This window comes from Prunus mume, linkage group LG2 (assembly GCF_029339155.1).
Source record: "Prunus mume cultivar Tortuosa linkage group LG2, ASM2933915v1, whole genome shotgun sequence".
NCBI lineage: Eukaryota > Viridiplantae > Streptophyta > Magnoliopsida > Rosales > Rosaceae > Prunus > Prunus mume.
Window position 1 is genome coordinate 30,410,618 of NC_142699.1, and position 15,632 is coordinate 30,426,249.

General features: G+C 36.6%; 2 protein-coding genes across 2 annotated transcripts; one reads left to right on the forward strand and one right to left on the reverse strand.

The window, feature by feature from the left end:
• The first annotated feature begins 5,751 nt into the window (after positions 1-5,751).
• On the forward strand, positions 5,752-7,866 carry LOC103323606 (ribosomal RNA processing-like protein). Its single transcript, XM_008225607.2, has one exon. It carries the CDS (start codon positions 5,954-5,956, stop codon positions 7,670-7,672), a length of 1,719 nt encoding a protein of 572 aa, XP_008223829.2. The 5' UTR covers positions 5,752-5,953; the 3' UTR covers positions 7,673-7,866.
• A 2,068-nt stretch (positions 7,867-9,934) lies between these two features.
• LOC103323608 (putative xyloglucan endotransglucosylase/hydrolase protein 23) lies at positions 9,935-11,517 on the reverse strand. The gene is made up of 3 exons (XM_008225608.3): positions 11,142-11,517; positions 10,832-11,025; positions 9,935-10,461 (listed from the first exon to the last, which is right to left on the reverse strand). The coding sequence occupies exons 1-3, from the start codon at positions 11,409-11,411 to the stop codon at positions 10,068-10,070; spliced, it is 858 nt and encodes a 285-aa protein (XP_008223830.2). The 5' UTR covers positions 11,412-11,517; the 3' UTR covers positions 9,935-10,067.
• Positions 11,518-15,632: the final 4,115 nt, after the last annotated feature.

Genomic DNA, 15,632 nt, shown 5'->3' on the forward strand with positions numbered 1-15,632 from the left:
GAAAAGATAAGAAAAAAAGAAAAAAAAAAAGGGTAGAAAGTCGACTGTTGGAGAAGGAAGAGTATAACATTTTTTAAATTCTTCTAAGCATATAATAAATATCATCATTCTACAAAGATTACCCAAGAATACAACTTGCTCTAGTGGTAATGACCATTTATTGGGTATTGGAGGTCAGGGGTTTGACGGGGCTAGCAATGGAGTTGATAGTAGGGGCAAAGTGAAACTCAAAACCATGGTCAAATGGGGTATATGGGTCACTTTCACTTTCAGTGTGCAAAGTGAGATTTGACCTAAGTTTCAAGGGGCATTTTAACTAATAAGCCTATTATTTATCGAAGATAATTTTCTTTAGATAAACTTCAACAATACAATCAAAGAAATTAACATGACATATAAAGCATCAATTCAAAGATGGCAACACACTGTATATTTGGTACACCGTATTAGACTATGGATATGAGTAAATAGTCCATGTCAATTGTTTAGTGTCAACTTGTATTATTTAATTACCTGACTATGTTAAACGGATTGGGCTTTTAATACTCTCCTTAGTGACTAACTAATACAACCCACACACCCTGGTTAAGCTAATACACGCTTCATTATAAGGCTAGAGAAAAAGAAGAGTGCTGCTAAATGAACCCTAAAATTAACTGAGTACAGTACACCATATAATCTAAGTACACCATAATATTTTAAACAAAATGTAAATTAACTAAGTACACCCTATTTAAATATAAAAAATACCCCTAGCATACCCTAATGCACTCTATCACACAATACCTAATACCACTCCTAAACTAGGTTCTCTTTTTACATAAATTTGTGCCCTTTTTCATATTTTGGGTTTGCATCAAAATTTTTAATTTCGTAACCTATTACGAAAGTAGATTTGCTAGCTCATTCAATTCAAAGCTTCTTTATTGTAAAACTATTTTAACATATACCAGACTCCCCAAAAGTTTTCTTTAGGTGCCACATAGCTTGATGATGAGGAGGAGTTCATTGCTAATCCTCTTCCCTTCTCCCCTTTCTTCCCCTACCATATTCCTAATTTACTTTTTGTTTCCTCCTAATTTGGTGTTCATTTTGTGGCTCATTCTCCCTCTTTTGTGGGTATTTGCTGGAGGTTTTCTCCTCCTTACTTGGTCCATTTTTATGGCCCCCTTCCCTATTTGTGTGGGTGAGCTTTGAGGCTTATGCCTCCATTTTCTATCATTTCCCCTCACATGACCTTCTCCTCTTATGTTGGCGATGGCGACAATAGTGGCAGCAGTGGAATGGGCAACGATTGTGGTGGTTTCAGCATCATCGACTTAGTTTTTATGTTCTTGTGTTTACAGACTATGTATTTTCTCCACTCATCATCGGCGGCTGTGTCTCGGCGTTTGTTCTCCGCCACTATCATTTGCTCCTATACTCCACGGGTGGAGGATGCTTTTAAAGTGTATGTGTTAGCTATTACTTAGATTATGGTAACGTTATTTTTAGCTTTGGTGGCTTGTCCATCACCATTTTCTGTTTATAGCTTTGGTTATCAGTTTCTTTTTGGTGGTGGTGGTGGTCTTCCGTGGAAGGCACAGCTCATGGGTTTGTTCTTTGCCTTGTGGTTTCCTAAATGTGTGTTGTGTTTTGTGGGCTTTTGCCTTTATGTGGGCTTGATGCCTTTCGTGAGTTTAATAACTATAATGGGCTCTATGCCTTTTGTATTGCATTTGGTTGAACTCATTTTTGGGGTTCAACGTTTGTGTAATTGGCTTTGGCGTTCTTTTGAATATAACTCGATTCTAACGAAAAATAAAAAACCAAGAGGAAATATTTGAACGTATCATAGACTTAACAATGATGGGATATTCAACCAAATATCACATCCATTCCATTCCCTTATTGAACTGAGTACATCATCTTGAGAAGTCCATGGCTAATCTATAATGTCTAAGTGAATATCCCATCTCCCACTTTCTCTATCATAGATTTTCTAGCTTTACTGTCAGACAAAACCAAGAGGAAATATTTGAATGTATCATAGACTTAACAACGATGGGGTATTTAGCTCCAAGAATTGCCTGGATCTCCTTAACTTGGGTGCTGGCAGAAGACTTTTCATGTTCGTTAAAATATCAAACATGGTTATCTTCCATTTATAGCTAGTCAGTCAATAAAACATAAACATTAGATACTTAAAGTAATTAAGTACTGAAGGTAATTAACAAAATTTTTTGACAAAATATACCCCATCGTTGCCAAACTTGCTGCTTAACCCACCAAAACTTCTCTACGTTTGATTAGGGTGTACTTATTAAAATTATATTTGTTTCATAATTCAATATATCCTTTATGGCCATTTTATATTAGGGTAAATTAGTAATTCAATAAATAGTTTGGTAGCATGGTGTACTCAGTTAATTTTAGGGTTCTTTTAGCAGCACTAAAAAAGAAAACATGCTTTCTACATGAAAAATCACACGCTCTTTTCATCTTCTTCTCCTCAAGATTCTACCATGCTATCTTCTCCTCATATATTTTTCTTTCTCTCATGGTTTTTTTTTTCTGGGTCATATATCTCTGTCATGGGTTGATCGGTAACTGATTACTACTCCAGCTAATTCCAATTTCAATAATAGACCTATGCAAATGTTAGAAATATGCCTTAAGAGCCAATACATTTGATGTAATCTCCTTAGTTCGTATATGATAAATAAAGGGCAATGAAATTTTGTTATCTTTCATATCGTGTAAATAAACAAATGTCTAGGGTGTGCTAAATAAGAGATAAAGTAATATAAAAAAGATTAGATTCGGGAGACCTTTAATCTCTAACTGTGGTATCCCAAAATGTTCCTAATCGTAGGGTTATCAAATAGGCATTGATTAACCGTCAAGATTAATTGGCACATATTATGTATGCTCAATAATGAGGATGGTTAGTCTCAAACCATTTGTGTAGTTGGCACTAATACAAGTATTTGGGTGCTTATTAGTGAATGAGCACATTGAGCGCGATCAACTGTAGTTCTCGTATGAAGTATTTATCTATATGTCAAACAAGAACAAATAGTTGCAATAATACAAACTAATCTTTAGACATGAGGCACCATAGTTGTCTTGTGATGCGTTATTGATCTTTGATAGCTCACAAAGATAAGTCGTAAAAGATTTTCCTTATGTGTTTTGGGATCTTTTAATTCATCATGGAGGCATGTGAATGTACAATAAGGAATCTCTACCTTTGATAAGAAAATGAGAATGTTTCAAGATATGATTCAGTGAATCTTCGGCCGAAGTACTTGAATATGATTTAGAAAGTAATTTTTAATCATGTTCTATTAAATCACATGAGGTTAATCATATTAGGGGTTTGACATAATTAATCTGTACCCTAACGATATGATTGGAATACAAATAACCTATGGGTTTTTTTCTTTTTTTTTTTCAAGATTTGGCGAGCATCTGGAATAACTAGTGAATTACAACTCTATTGTACTGCAAATAGTGCAATTGGTCTTTGCTACCTTAATGCCTTTTGCAGGTTAGTTCCATTATCACAAAGTTGCTCCGAAGTTGGCTTGGTTCCAAGATGTAGAATCTATGTTGAATCACCATTTAGTAGGGCTACTAGGCCTTGGTTCTCTTTTTTGGGCGGGACATCAAGTACACGTATCTTTACCATAAGGCCCAAAATTGGAAGCCCAAAGGGGTTTGGCCGAAAATGCATAAGTAAAAGTGCATGGAAATTGTTCCAATAAGCTCATTAACACATAAACACAATCCAACATCAACCAAATAGGTTTGGGAGATTAAAAAGAGTTTTCAAGAGTGAAACAATATCATCTTTCAAGGGGTTTAGATTGAAACCAAGTCTTGGAGATCTTGCACTAGCATCCTTGAATTCCCAAGATTCGTCCTTCTCATCTCAAGGTTCCATTGGTGTGGAGACTTAGAGACCATATCCTTTTGTGGCTCACAAGGAGGAGAAAGATAAAAAAAGGAGATCAGTAAAGGGAAATCATCATGAAAAGACCAAAACACAACTTGGTTCATATTATAGCTTCAAGGATAATTAGAACTTATCCTTTTCTCTTGTACTTTTATTTTATGAAATTATATAAATGTTCTTGACTTAAGATACTTGGAAGAATTTTTTTTTTTTAAATTTAAACAATCACCACATACTTCCGTTGCGATTAATTTGATTAAATGCATGTTGAATATTCAAATGAACTTCTTAAAAATGTTTTAAAACCAACAGCAACAACGCAACAACTATGAGAAATCATGCTGGAAAGGCGAAAAAGAGGATTTCAAATTCAAATTCAAAAGGAGGGCTAGAAGGAGACCAACACAACAACTATGACCAGTGAATTCCAATTTCAAAAGAAGGATTTCATGCTAATGGAGTTAAGCATTAAACAACATCAATGATATGGTTCAAGACCACATAAAGGGGATTACTTTCATTCTTGAAAACTTGGCAGTGTATTAGAAAAGAAAAAGAATATTGAATAGGGATATTATAATTGTGGAGGAAAAAAGGGCGCAAGAGGAATCAAATGATGGAGTGTCCATATTTGTCTATATGATTTTTCAAGCTCATGGAGTCTGATCCGCTGTTATCTAACGGAGCACCAAACACATTATAACTTAGTCATACTATTTATCTGAAACAACACCAAACGCCTTATAATATTATAGGTAAATAGTTAGTACTCTCCGAAACAAATTCATACTGTCCAACATAAATTAGTCTGTACAATTTGACGTACCAAATGAGCCCTAACATGCTAAAAACTACTAAAACGAACAAAAGCTGCATTAAAACTATTAGCTTACAAACCTAACATAATTGAAATCCTAAAGCAACATAGGAGCTTAGCTAAACTCTACCACCACCATTTAAAAAAAAAAAAAAACTCTATCACCACCACTTGAAGAAGTGGTCACACTCACCAACTCATAAAATCTTGAAGTGAGAACAAAGCGAAAACAACAACCCTGACAAAGAAGAATTGAGTGATTTGCAGTAATCTCCGTCAAATATGATATAGTACCAAATTTAGAGAGCATGAGCAATGTTAAAGAGCATGTTTTGAGAGAAGAATTTGATTGAGAACATAGCTCAAAAGAGGTGATTGGGAACTTCAAATTGAGCATGATTTAGAATTAGAAGAAATCACCACAAGAGGCTTCTTATTCAAAATGCCCAAGTGGATTTATTCACTAACACAAAAGAAAAATGGAAAGAAGAGATAGGGGTAGTGGTGAGGAGGGCTAGTGACACTCCTCCTCTATGAAGTTTTTCTTCTCACAAAGAGAGAGAGAGTGGCTAGAGTTTTTAAACTTTACGTGCTTTGTGTGTCTTTCATTATTAATCTTGAGGTTTTCTAATTTAGCGTTTAATAACAACACTACGCATGATTTCAATTTTTATGAATGATAAATAGTAAACTAAAATAAGAGCCATGTAGATTCTTTTCTCCTTTTTCTCTTCTCTTTTATCCTCGAAGAAACCAACATTTGATTACACCTTCGATCTAAGGGGCCTAGATCCCATTAACAGAGCGTACTTATTATTTTAATCTTAAATACCATGTTTACTTATCAGAATCAGAAATAGATATTAAAATTATTCTAATTTCCCTTTTATCACTAGGTTTCCAATTCAATTCATGAATTCCCATTCCCAGTAAGTATAGATAGATATATATATATATACACGTCGGTCTCAAAAAGTGATATATATACGTTGGTCTTCAGGGTAAAAGATACTTTGCGAAATCCTTTGACTAAGTGGGCCTGAAACTTGACGAAAGCCAATTGAGATAACGCAGGGGCAGTCATCGGCCCATTCCCAAGCCTCTTCCTCGTTTGTATCCCAAAATTCGCTGCCTAGGGTTTGTTTAACCGTTCAGTCCTTCAACCTTCACCAGCCACCTACAGCTGTGCGCTATTTATGCAGGCGTCTCAGAATCTGGAAATACAGAATCAAAGCTCAAACATGGAGGCCGAGACTGCAACAGAAGAAGGCTTGTCACTGATAAAGCAACTCGCGTCATGCAACAAGAGCGGCCGAGACAGAGCACTCAGGGTCCTCCTCAAGACATGGCTGCCAACCCAACTCAATCTCCATGATGACCACATGAAGAAGCTCTGGAAAGGCCTCTTCTACTGCGTATGGCACGCAGACAAGGTCCCGGTTCAGACCCAGCTCATCGATCGACTTTCCTCTTTGATCCTCAGCCTCCATCTCCCTCTTTCCATCCATTACTTCTCGGCCTTTTTGCTCACTATGCGCCGCGAGTGGTCCGGCATCGATGCCTTAAGGTTAGACAAGTTCTACCTTTTGATTCGCAGATTTATGGCTAGTTTCTTTGCTTTGATGAGAAATAATTTGTGGGATTTGGAGCTTGTGAAACGTTTGATGGGTGTGTTGGAAGAGGTGACTTTTTTCGCTGACGATAAGTTTCTAGGTAATGGTGTTAATTACCACATTGCCTCGGTTTTTCTTGAAGAGCTTAGGCCGTATCTTCCGCTTAAGGCTGAAGTTCTTGAGGTTGTTTTAGTGAGTTTTATTCGTGTTTCGGCTAAAGTTCCTGATAAAGTCCTGTTGGGGAAGATTAGGAGTAATACGTTTGATGCTTTGCTGGGGGCGGGGAAGAGGCTATTGGAGGTTAAGAAATTGGGGGAGGATGTGGGTTCAGGTGATGAAGTTATGGTCTTTGGGTCAATTGCGTTGACGATGGGGTTTTCAAGCAAGTTTTATGAGTTGGGCTCTTCACCTGAGTGCTGTCAGGGGAATAGGAAGGTGTTATTTGGCTTGCACGAGGAGTTTCTTAAGTTGGAAAAAGAGTTGGAATCTTCTGGGATTGAGATTTCTATTCCTGATGTTGTTTACAATGATGATGAGGTAGTGCCGACTTTGGTTCCTCTTGCAGGTGAGGAGATGGAAGTTGGAAACTCAGAACCTGGTGAGGTTGTCATGGTCAATGGCTCTGCTGGAAAGCTTTTGAAGAAGTGTAAGAATCGTGAAAAGGACACTGGTGCTGCTGATACAAAGGCAGAGAAGAAAAAGAAGAAGAAAAAGAAGAATAAGAAGGAGAATGAGATTCTGGATTCTGACTCTGAAAAGAGCTCTACAGATAGGGAGAATGAGAACGTAGTTGCAAATGGTGAGAGTTCAGATAATCAACAGGCTACTGATGAAAATGCTGTTAAACTTGATGATAATGTGATATCAAACCTCCAGATGCAGTTTGAGAAGATTGCTGCTGAAGCAGGCTTGGATGGTGATGTTCCAAGTGCCTGTGATTTGCCTACAGCTTCAGATAAGGGCCCTGTCTCTAAGAAGAGAAAGAGAGTGAAGAAAGCTGTTGAAGAAGATGTTGAGGGTGGCACCAATGCAAAGAGTGGGGAGAAGAGTGCAAAGAAGGTAAAATTTTCCATGAAAAGTAATTTGGTGTGGAAGCCCCAAAGCCCTTTACCTCCGCAAGATTTAAGAGTGCCTCCTTCTGCTACGCCTAGAGGAAGTGCACTTAAGAAAGGAGTACCTCCAGGTCCCATTAGGGAAATGCCTCTCCCTACTAAAAAGGTGAAAATGGTAAGAGTTGTTACTGCCAAGAAGGCACGGAAGGCTATCAAACGCATAAAGAAGCTAAAATCTCGCCCTACTTAGAAGAGATCAATTTTGTATTATCATTTTTTAGCTGAAAAAATTTGTTCTGTGTTTGTTTTTCATGCACAACTTTAATGATTGCCCCATTTGTGCTTTTTCTTGTCTCCTAAGTTTTATTGGGTTTATTTATAAAGTTAATTCTGACATTGATATTGGTTTATTCTTCAAATTGAATGAAATGATGCATTGGCATATTCCTTTGTTTGATACTTACTATGTTACTAACTTTCTCAAGAACACACTGCCCCCTGATGTTCTAGTCTACTAATCATCTGTGGATGTTTTACTCTTCAAATGACTATGATATTTATCTCTGTTGTTATTTGATTTTAGTTGCCTCTCTTTTTTCTGTGGTAGATTTATATTAGGTAGATGAAAAGACAAAGACCTCCTTGTTTATTTGCTGCATTTTTAATTTTACTAATTTTTCAGTTCTTATGTTAGAGGTGATAGACTTAAAGGGACATGTAGCATATTAGTGTCATGAACTACGTTGCCGTACATGTAGATTGTGGTCGAAGATATTCCTCTTGAAGTAACTTTTCCTTTGTGTTTTCCAGTTCAAGAGGAGTGAAATAAGAGTGACATGTATCTGTTTTCAACATTGTGAGGAATAAATATTGAACTCTTTTCCTTTTCACCATGCTGATAGATCTATGGTCTATCAAACTGCATATATTTGTGCTTGGTTTTTAGCTACCAGCCTGATTAAACAAATCTTCAAAACAGCTAAATCTACACACTTATGTGCATCCAGTCTGAGTGTTGAGGGTCCATGCTTTTATACTATATATTTTTTCTGGTCACCCTGCATCTATTACAGGGGGCCATGTGTTCTGGTGAATTAGGATGATTAGACGGGATAAGGTTAGGAATCTTTACAAATCACTTCTCCTTTATTACTGATAAGGTATATTGAAATTTGAATCACAGAAATCTATTCCTGTGTACTTCTTGCTGAAAGTAGATCTTTGGAAATATATGACTTGCACTTGAGAGAGATTCTAATGTTTCTGATTTTTCACTTAGGGGAAGATAACAAAATTGATTCCAGTTGTAGCAAAATAGTATTGCTTTTATCATGCTTCTAGGGAAATGCCTTTTTCCTACAGTGTTTGCAGCATATTTTCACTCACTTTTGGAGAAACTCCTTGACAACATGTGCACACAATTTTCAGCTCGTCTTGATCATGTTCCTCTCAGAAATACATGTACAAAAAATGGTCTTGTCAAAAATGTCTTTGTGGGTTGCTAAGCGTCTCTGCAAATTTTTGGTTTCACAAAAGGACGTATATAGGATTTGTGTCATTATACTTATGAAGGCCAAAGCTGAAAGCACCGCTTGCCTGCATTATGTTTGAATACTGACAATATTTTTTATGTGAGGACTAATATGATCCAACTCTATGGTCGGTCTTATTTTTTTTGTACTTTGAGTGGGTTTGGAACATGAATGCTTGGTATCAGTGTCCCAGTTGTTTCAGTCCTTTTGAATGTTGAGAGGGCTTGTAAAATGTGGATACTAGGAAGAAGAAATTTTAACATCACAGAAATTTGATGTGATGACTGATAGGTAAAACAGGTGTTGCATGTCAAGAAGACTAATCAGGATTCTATTAGCCTAACTGCATATTTCTTGGGTCCCTGTATTTCAATGTGTAGGATTTACTGTTCTCTTCTGTACCAATTGTCTTGTAATATTCAATGCTTCAAATTGTGGTGTTATGATTCAAGTATTTTGTGTCTTGTATGTGTTTTCAATTTATATGGTTCTACAGCTCAATTACTTAGCGTTGTGTGTCGGGCCAATGTTTGTGTTCGTCATGGCAGCATAACTCATATTCGTCACATGCATAAGCCATGCAACAAGTAGGCATGTACTGGCTATTTGCTTGGGGAAATTGGTAATCACCAAATAATCATAATAGGATTGGCAAATATGTGGGTGTTAGTTTGTTGATTAGGATTTGATTTGGTTTTGTTCTTCTCAGTAGGATATTGTTATGATGTTGCTATTTGGTGCTAGCGGAGTTTTTAGAATAATATTGTGAGCTGTCTTTCATCCTCCAAATTTGGTGATAAATGTCTACCAACTTAGGTTACCAATTCACAGAGCTCAAATAGTTATTAGGTAGGGCTTCTTTTTCCTGTCACCTTGTTTTGTCTAGCTCCTCTTTTGCTATTATTTAAGCTCGTACTTTGAGAATGCAATTTACAAATGGACAACACACTGTAGTAGCCAACTAGCCTAACTCACATATGTTATGTTACCGAAATCTCGTAATCTATTTATTGGTCGTGTCACGATGTTAAAATTGCTGCAAACAAATAAAACTTAAAATACAAATAGCATCCCTAGTCGTTTTATGTGGAGAGGAGGAAATCAATGAAGTGATCATGCCAATGAGCACTCAGCTGGAAACCCTTGTGGGAAGCGCTTGGTATCTCTGCAATAGTTGTAAATCATGTAGTTCTTCTGAACCCATTTGATTCTTTCTTGGCCAGTTGCATCCAGTGACTGACTCAACCAGCTGGAGGAGCTTGAGGAACTGGAAGAAGAACAATGGGAAGAGCCTGAAGACCAAGTGCAAGCTTGGGCGTTGAAGTTTCTGTATGAGGCTGTAAATGGGGCTTTGCTCCAATCTGCCTTCACAAGCCCTCCACGTGTGGCCCAATCATCTGCATTCCACAGGCTTGAGTATATTGACATGGGTTGGTTCTTTGGGAAAGGAATTCCCTTCGATTCTAAGTTCTTGAACTGTCTAATGGGTGTCCCATCCACAGAGAATCTAATTAATCAAGAACAAAGCATAGAAGTTTATTAGGATACATACAAACAAATATTTGAGTAATTCTAAATGGGCTAATGGCAGACTACAAATGGACCGTAAATATTCATACAAAAACTCAACATGATCAAAGGTTCGTATTTACTATCAAAATAATCATCTTATGTTTTGAAGATAATATTTCCTATGTTATATGTACCATATTCACTAACTATATCACCAATTACATGTCTTGCAAAGATGAAATTCATTTACCAACTACATAACTGAATCTCATCGAGATATTTTTTAGTGAGACATGTTATCAGTAAATATGATACAAATAGTTTTATCAAGTCAAAATGGGAGAGAGAGAGCTTAGTTTAATTACATGATGCTTTGAGGGTTCCACAAGATGGAGTAGGTGTGGAAGTCTTTGGTGGGATCAAACCAAAGATAGAATTGTTGCTCCCTATTACCCTTCCCTTGTGTGAAAACATTTGTGTGCAGAATATAAGGATCTCCGCTTAGGTTGCCTAGAAACTCAAAATCTATCTCGTCATGAGTAGAACCCAACGAGGACAGCTGCAAAATTCACACATATAAAAAACATTAGACATGCATGATATGGATATGATTTATTACGTATATAAAACTTAGAAATAAGAAAGCAGCTAAATTATACATGATGAAGTACTCACATAGTAAGCCGTAACAGTACCAGCAGAGTTACCAGGCACAAGCTTGATCTGCATATCAATTTTCCCAAACAAGTACTGATTCTTGGACCGGAAACCCGACCCTGAAGTCTTGTCCAGGGACAGCGTAAGAAGCTGCCCGTTGTCGAGCATTTGCGCTCGACCGTCACCCCATGTTAAGTCAAAATCTTGGTTGAGGTTACCAGCCGAAGCCACAACCAAAATGTTGAACAAAGTTTGCAGAAGTACTAGAACCAAGAATATCTTAGTCATGGTTTGGTTGATCGAATTGAGGAAATGGGAAGGCAGAGAGAGAGAGAGAGAGAGAGAGAGAGAGAGAGAGAGAGAGAGGGAAGGAGAGATAGAGAGAGGTGTTTGATGAAATGCATGGGAATGGATAAGGGTATATATAGTGGTTTTATGGGTGTGGGAGAGTATGGGAGAATTAGTGGGGCTAGGCTAGGCTAGTAGGCAATGATCAATCAGTTGTGGTGGTGGTGGTGGTGTTGAAGTGGTTGGGAAATATGCATGCGTTTGCTTAAGAGATTTGGGTTGACTTGGCTTGGGTTTATATGAGAGTGGGGACCAAAGACAGCTAATAAAGATGATGTTCATTTCTCCAAGCTTAAGTTTTTTTTTTCTTTCCTTTTTTTGGGTTGCTCTCCAGTCCAATTGCATTGCCTTGGGAAGTTGGGAATCAAAATCTTTTTCTACGCGGTTGTGAGGTATTAGAAGGTAAAGCGAAAGGCAGAGAGAGAGGGTTCAAATCCCATGTACATGATATCCCAGCTGTCCAAATGCTTATTGGTTTGCTATTAGTTGGTTTCTAAAACTCTTAAATATCATTTGTGTGTTCCCAAACCAGAAAACAATGTTAAGCTCGGTTTCCTCTTGACTTCAACTTAAAATAATTGGTAGTAGAAAAGTAAAAGATTTCACACTTGAGAGCAATTTGTTCACCACAAGCATTACTATTCTTCTCAAAGCGTGTCATTTGTTATATGTATTAACTGCGATTGACCTTTTGTGACCAAATATTGTCTAGAGTCAAAAGAAATAGGGCAACGTTATTAGTTTGTCATCCTGACTAACATAAAATTTAACGTGCAGAATGACAAACTGAGAGTGTGAATAACAATCGATGATAAAAATTATACAGTATTCAACTTCAAACCAAAGTACATGCTAGTTGAGGACAAATATTATGAAATTTGTAGTTATTTACGCTATGTTGATTTCAACATATAAAAATGACACGTGATCAAAGATGATGAGCACAATTATTGTCGATTGTTATTCTTTCACATAAACTATACCTTTTGTCTATTCGTCTTAAAATTCTTTTCAATTAATTGAGGTATTGAAGATGATAATAAGGGGCAAATTTTAAAAATGAAGCATTAGTTAGTACTAGAATCTTAGGTAAGAGGGACAATTAATATCTTCAATTATTGTCGGCGGGCTTTTATCTATCGTATGTGGGAAGTCTAAAGTTATAAAACATGACGCACCATAATTTGTATTGTATATGGCTCTCAACCTCAGCCTCAGCCTCAGCCTCAGCCAGCCAACCAAGGGAGAGAAGGTAGGTTGGTAGTGTCAATGTCAATTTCGCCAAACCAGAGTCTTGGGATTGTCATCAGTCAAATGTTGCTTTCATGCAAAGCTGTTGCCTGCTTATGGGCAATGGACATATAAAAGATTACCAATATATTATTTAATTTTGTCATAGGATTGAAAAAAAAAACAGTACTATACTGTATAATAAGATAAAGCGATGACGTTTGTACTTGCATGCATGTATCTAGGGCAGGCCCTGTGCTTCTGAACGTTTGAGCTTAGTTTTCCAGGAGATCAAAACTTTTGGTTTTTGGGTAACTCTTTTGGTTGTTTTCAATTTCAAACAATTTTGGTGTATTCCATTATCTTTTAGTGTCGTTTTTGTTACTACTGTGTATATATATATATATGTATACAATTCTTCTTGGATAAGATGTCTGTTCTTTTAATTAAAGAACGGACTATTGAAACAGTATTAATAAAGTTTTGATATCATTATCGATAACATGTCAATAACAAAACACACCGACAAAATTGATAGAAAAATCCGACAACTTTCTTACATACATATAAATATAGATATTATTATTGAATGGTGCTTTCTATGTTATGTTATCTTGCACATTTACATATTTGTTACTGAGGGGCAGTAACAATAGCCATCCAATCGGAAAAATGCTTGGATTATTGCCTAGTCATCCTACTTACCCGTAAATCACAATTTGATATATATGCTAAACATTTCTTCATGTCTTTGATGAGTCATTTCTGTATAGATGTTAAATTATGATTTGCAAAAAAGGACAAATCACTCATCCATGAAAATGATCAATGGTCGTTCCAACAAGTTGGAAAAACTGAACCTGAACAACTATTTTGCTATTGTGTCCCAATTTTTGGCCTCCACTTTGTCCACAATTATTGCTTGAATGACCTTCCTAATAATAAGAACAGTAAAAGGATAGAAGTGGCGCATAATCTAATGACCACATCCAAAGCCATCGTGCATTTGCCATCCCCACTTTGTTGCTTCTTCGAAATTAAGGTTGTGTGGTTATATGATTCGTAGTTCATCTTTATCTCCAGCTGGCTAATGATTAGTTCAAAACGATAAGAATGGAGCCAATAATATAATAACACTTTGAATAGACATGAATAAGAACCAATTATCCTACTCTTAACAAATTTTAAATGACTGGAAAGTAGATGAAATACTGAGGTTAATCCATATCTTAATCGGCCGACACAAACATGGGTCCTCGTCAAATGTTGCTTTCTTGCCCATTCCAGCAGAGTGGTTACGGGTTGCTAAATTCATAAATAGCTGTCCTGCTCTTTCAACAATCCATTTGGGAACAAATGTTTGAATTGAATTCCACTACCAAACAAACAGGTTCATTGAACTGTAATCAGTTCACAGATTTTTCAATGATTCATTCAAACTGTTTCAATTCACTACCCAATAGGTAGACTTGTTTATAATCGTAAAACGTACTGCAATCAGGCTTTCACTAGTTTCAAACATCCATCCCTACGGTGGGTGTGAGAGGGGAAACTAACTCTAATTACAGATATGAATTATTAAAAACTACCTACTGATGCTGTCTGGAAGTGAAGGTAAACAGTTTCCAATACATTTCAAATAAACGATAAATCTTTTTTTTTTATTTATAATTATTTTTGAAACAGATGCAGCACTCTCCAGCTAAACAAATCCTTTACTCTAAGCAATCCCTGAAACCCTGCGTTCTTGTTCGTGAAGCAAGCTTCAATTTTGACCTCTAAAAAGCCAAAGCAAGCTTGAAGGGTGACTTCAGTGGCTCCAAAGTACTGATTTTTCAAGCACCTTCACATATAATTTACTATATTATAATTACAGTTTCACCTTGCTTTCTGTTTGTTTTTGGGGGTGGGGGGTGGGGTTAAAATACGAGGGTCAAGAATCCCAAAAAAACCTATATTAATCATCCATACAAATATGGCGGGCCTTAGAGACCCATACAAATGTCATCGATGAGAACTCGTCCAACCCAACTGGGAGACCTTTCTTTCCTTTTCATTATCAGCCGCTTTTCTTATTGCTCATACATCATTCTCACCAAAGGAAAACAAGTTGCTAGAACTACTTTGCCTCATTGACAAACCAAATATTTACCTAATGTTGAAAACGGAAAGAAAAATATAGGGGAAAGCGGAAATTGGAACATTGATGTAATAAACTACTCAAATAAGCCTTAGGGAACTAACCTTAGAACTGTGTCCATGAATTAAATTACGAAGCACAAACAGAACAAGCAACAAAGCCAATCAATAGAAATAGGGCAGTAACACAACAAGGCCGTGAGAATAAGTAAATATATCATACTTTATTTATATACACCAGGTTTGATGCAATTATCTTTCTTGTCCTCTCAAACAGAAATCCTGTAATCTTATACCTGCCCCCCTTTTTGTTTGAAACCCAACAAATGTTATATAGGTAGAACCACTCCTTCAGTTGCTCAAAAATTCCTCTCTGAATGTTTTGTTTTGTGTTCCTCATTTTTGCTGAATCATGCTTCTACAATTCTCAATAAATACTTGAGGAAAAGAGGATTCCCATATGCTTGAACAACAATTTAACATAAGCCCAAACTATTGACATAGCAAGTTTAACCATACTAATAAATGAAACTTCTGGAATGGATAACCCATAGGCTTTGCACTGTAGTGATCTCATAACTAAACTCACAAACTAGGACCAAGGATCAATACAAAATATATCAACGCTACGCCACATGTTCGGTTCACACACGCTACAGACATACCCACACACGCAACAGACACGAATCCATTCTCTCAGAAACAGTTCAGCCTCAAAGATTATGTATTGCATATACTGTTTAAAACGATATGAGAGTAATTCTCTCAGTACTAATATCTCTGCACACAAAA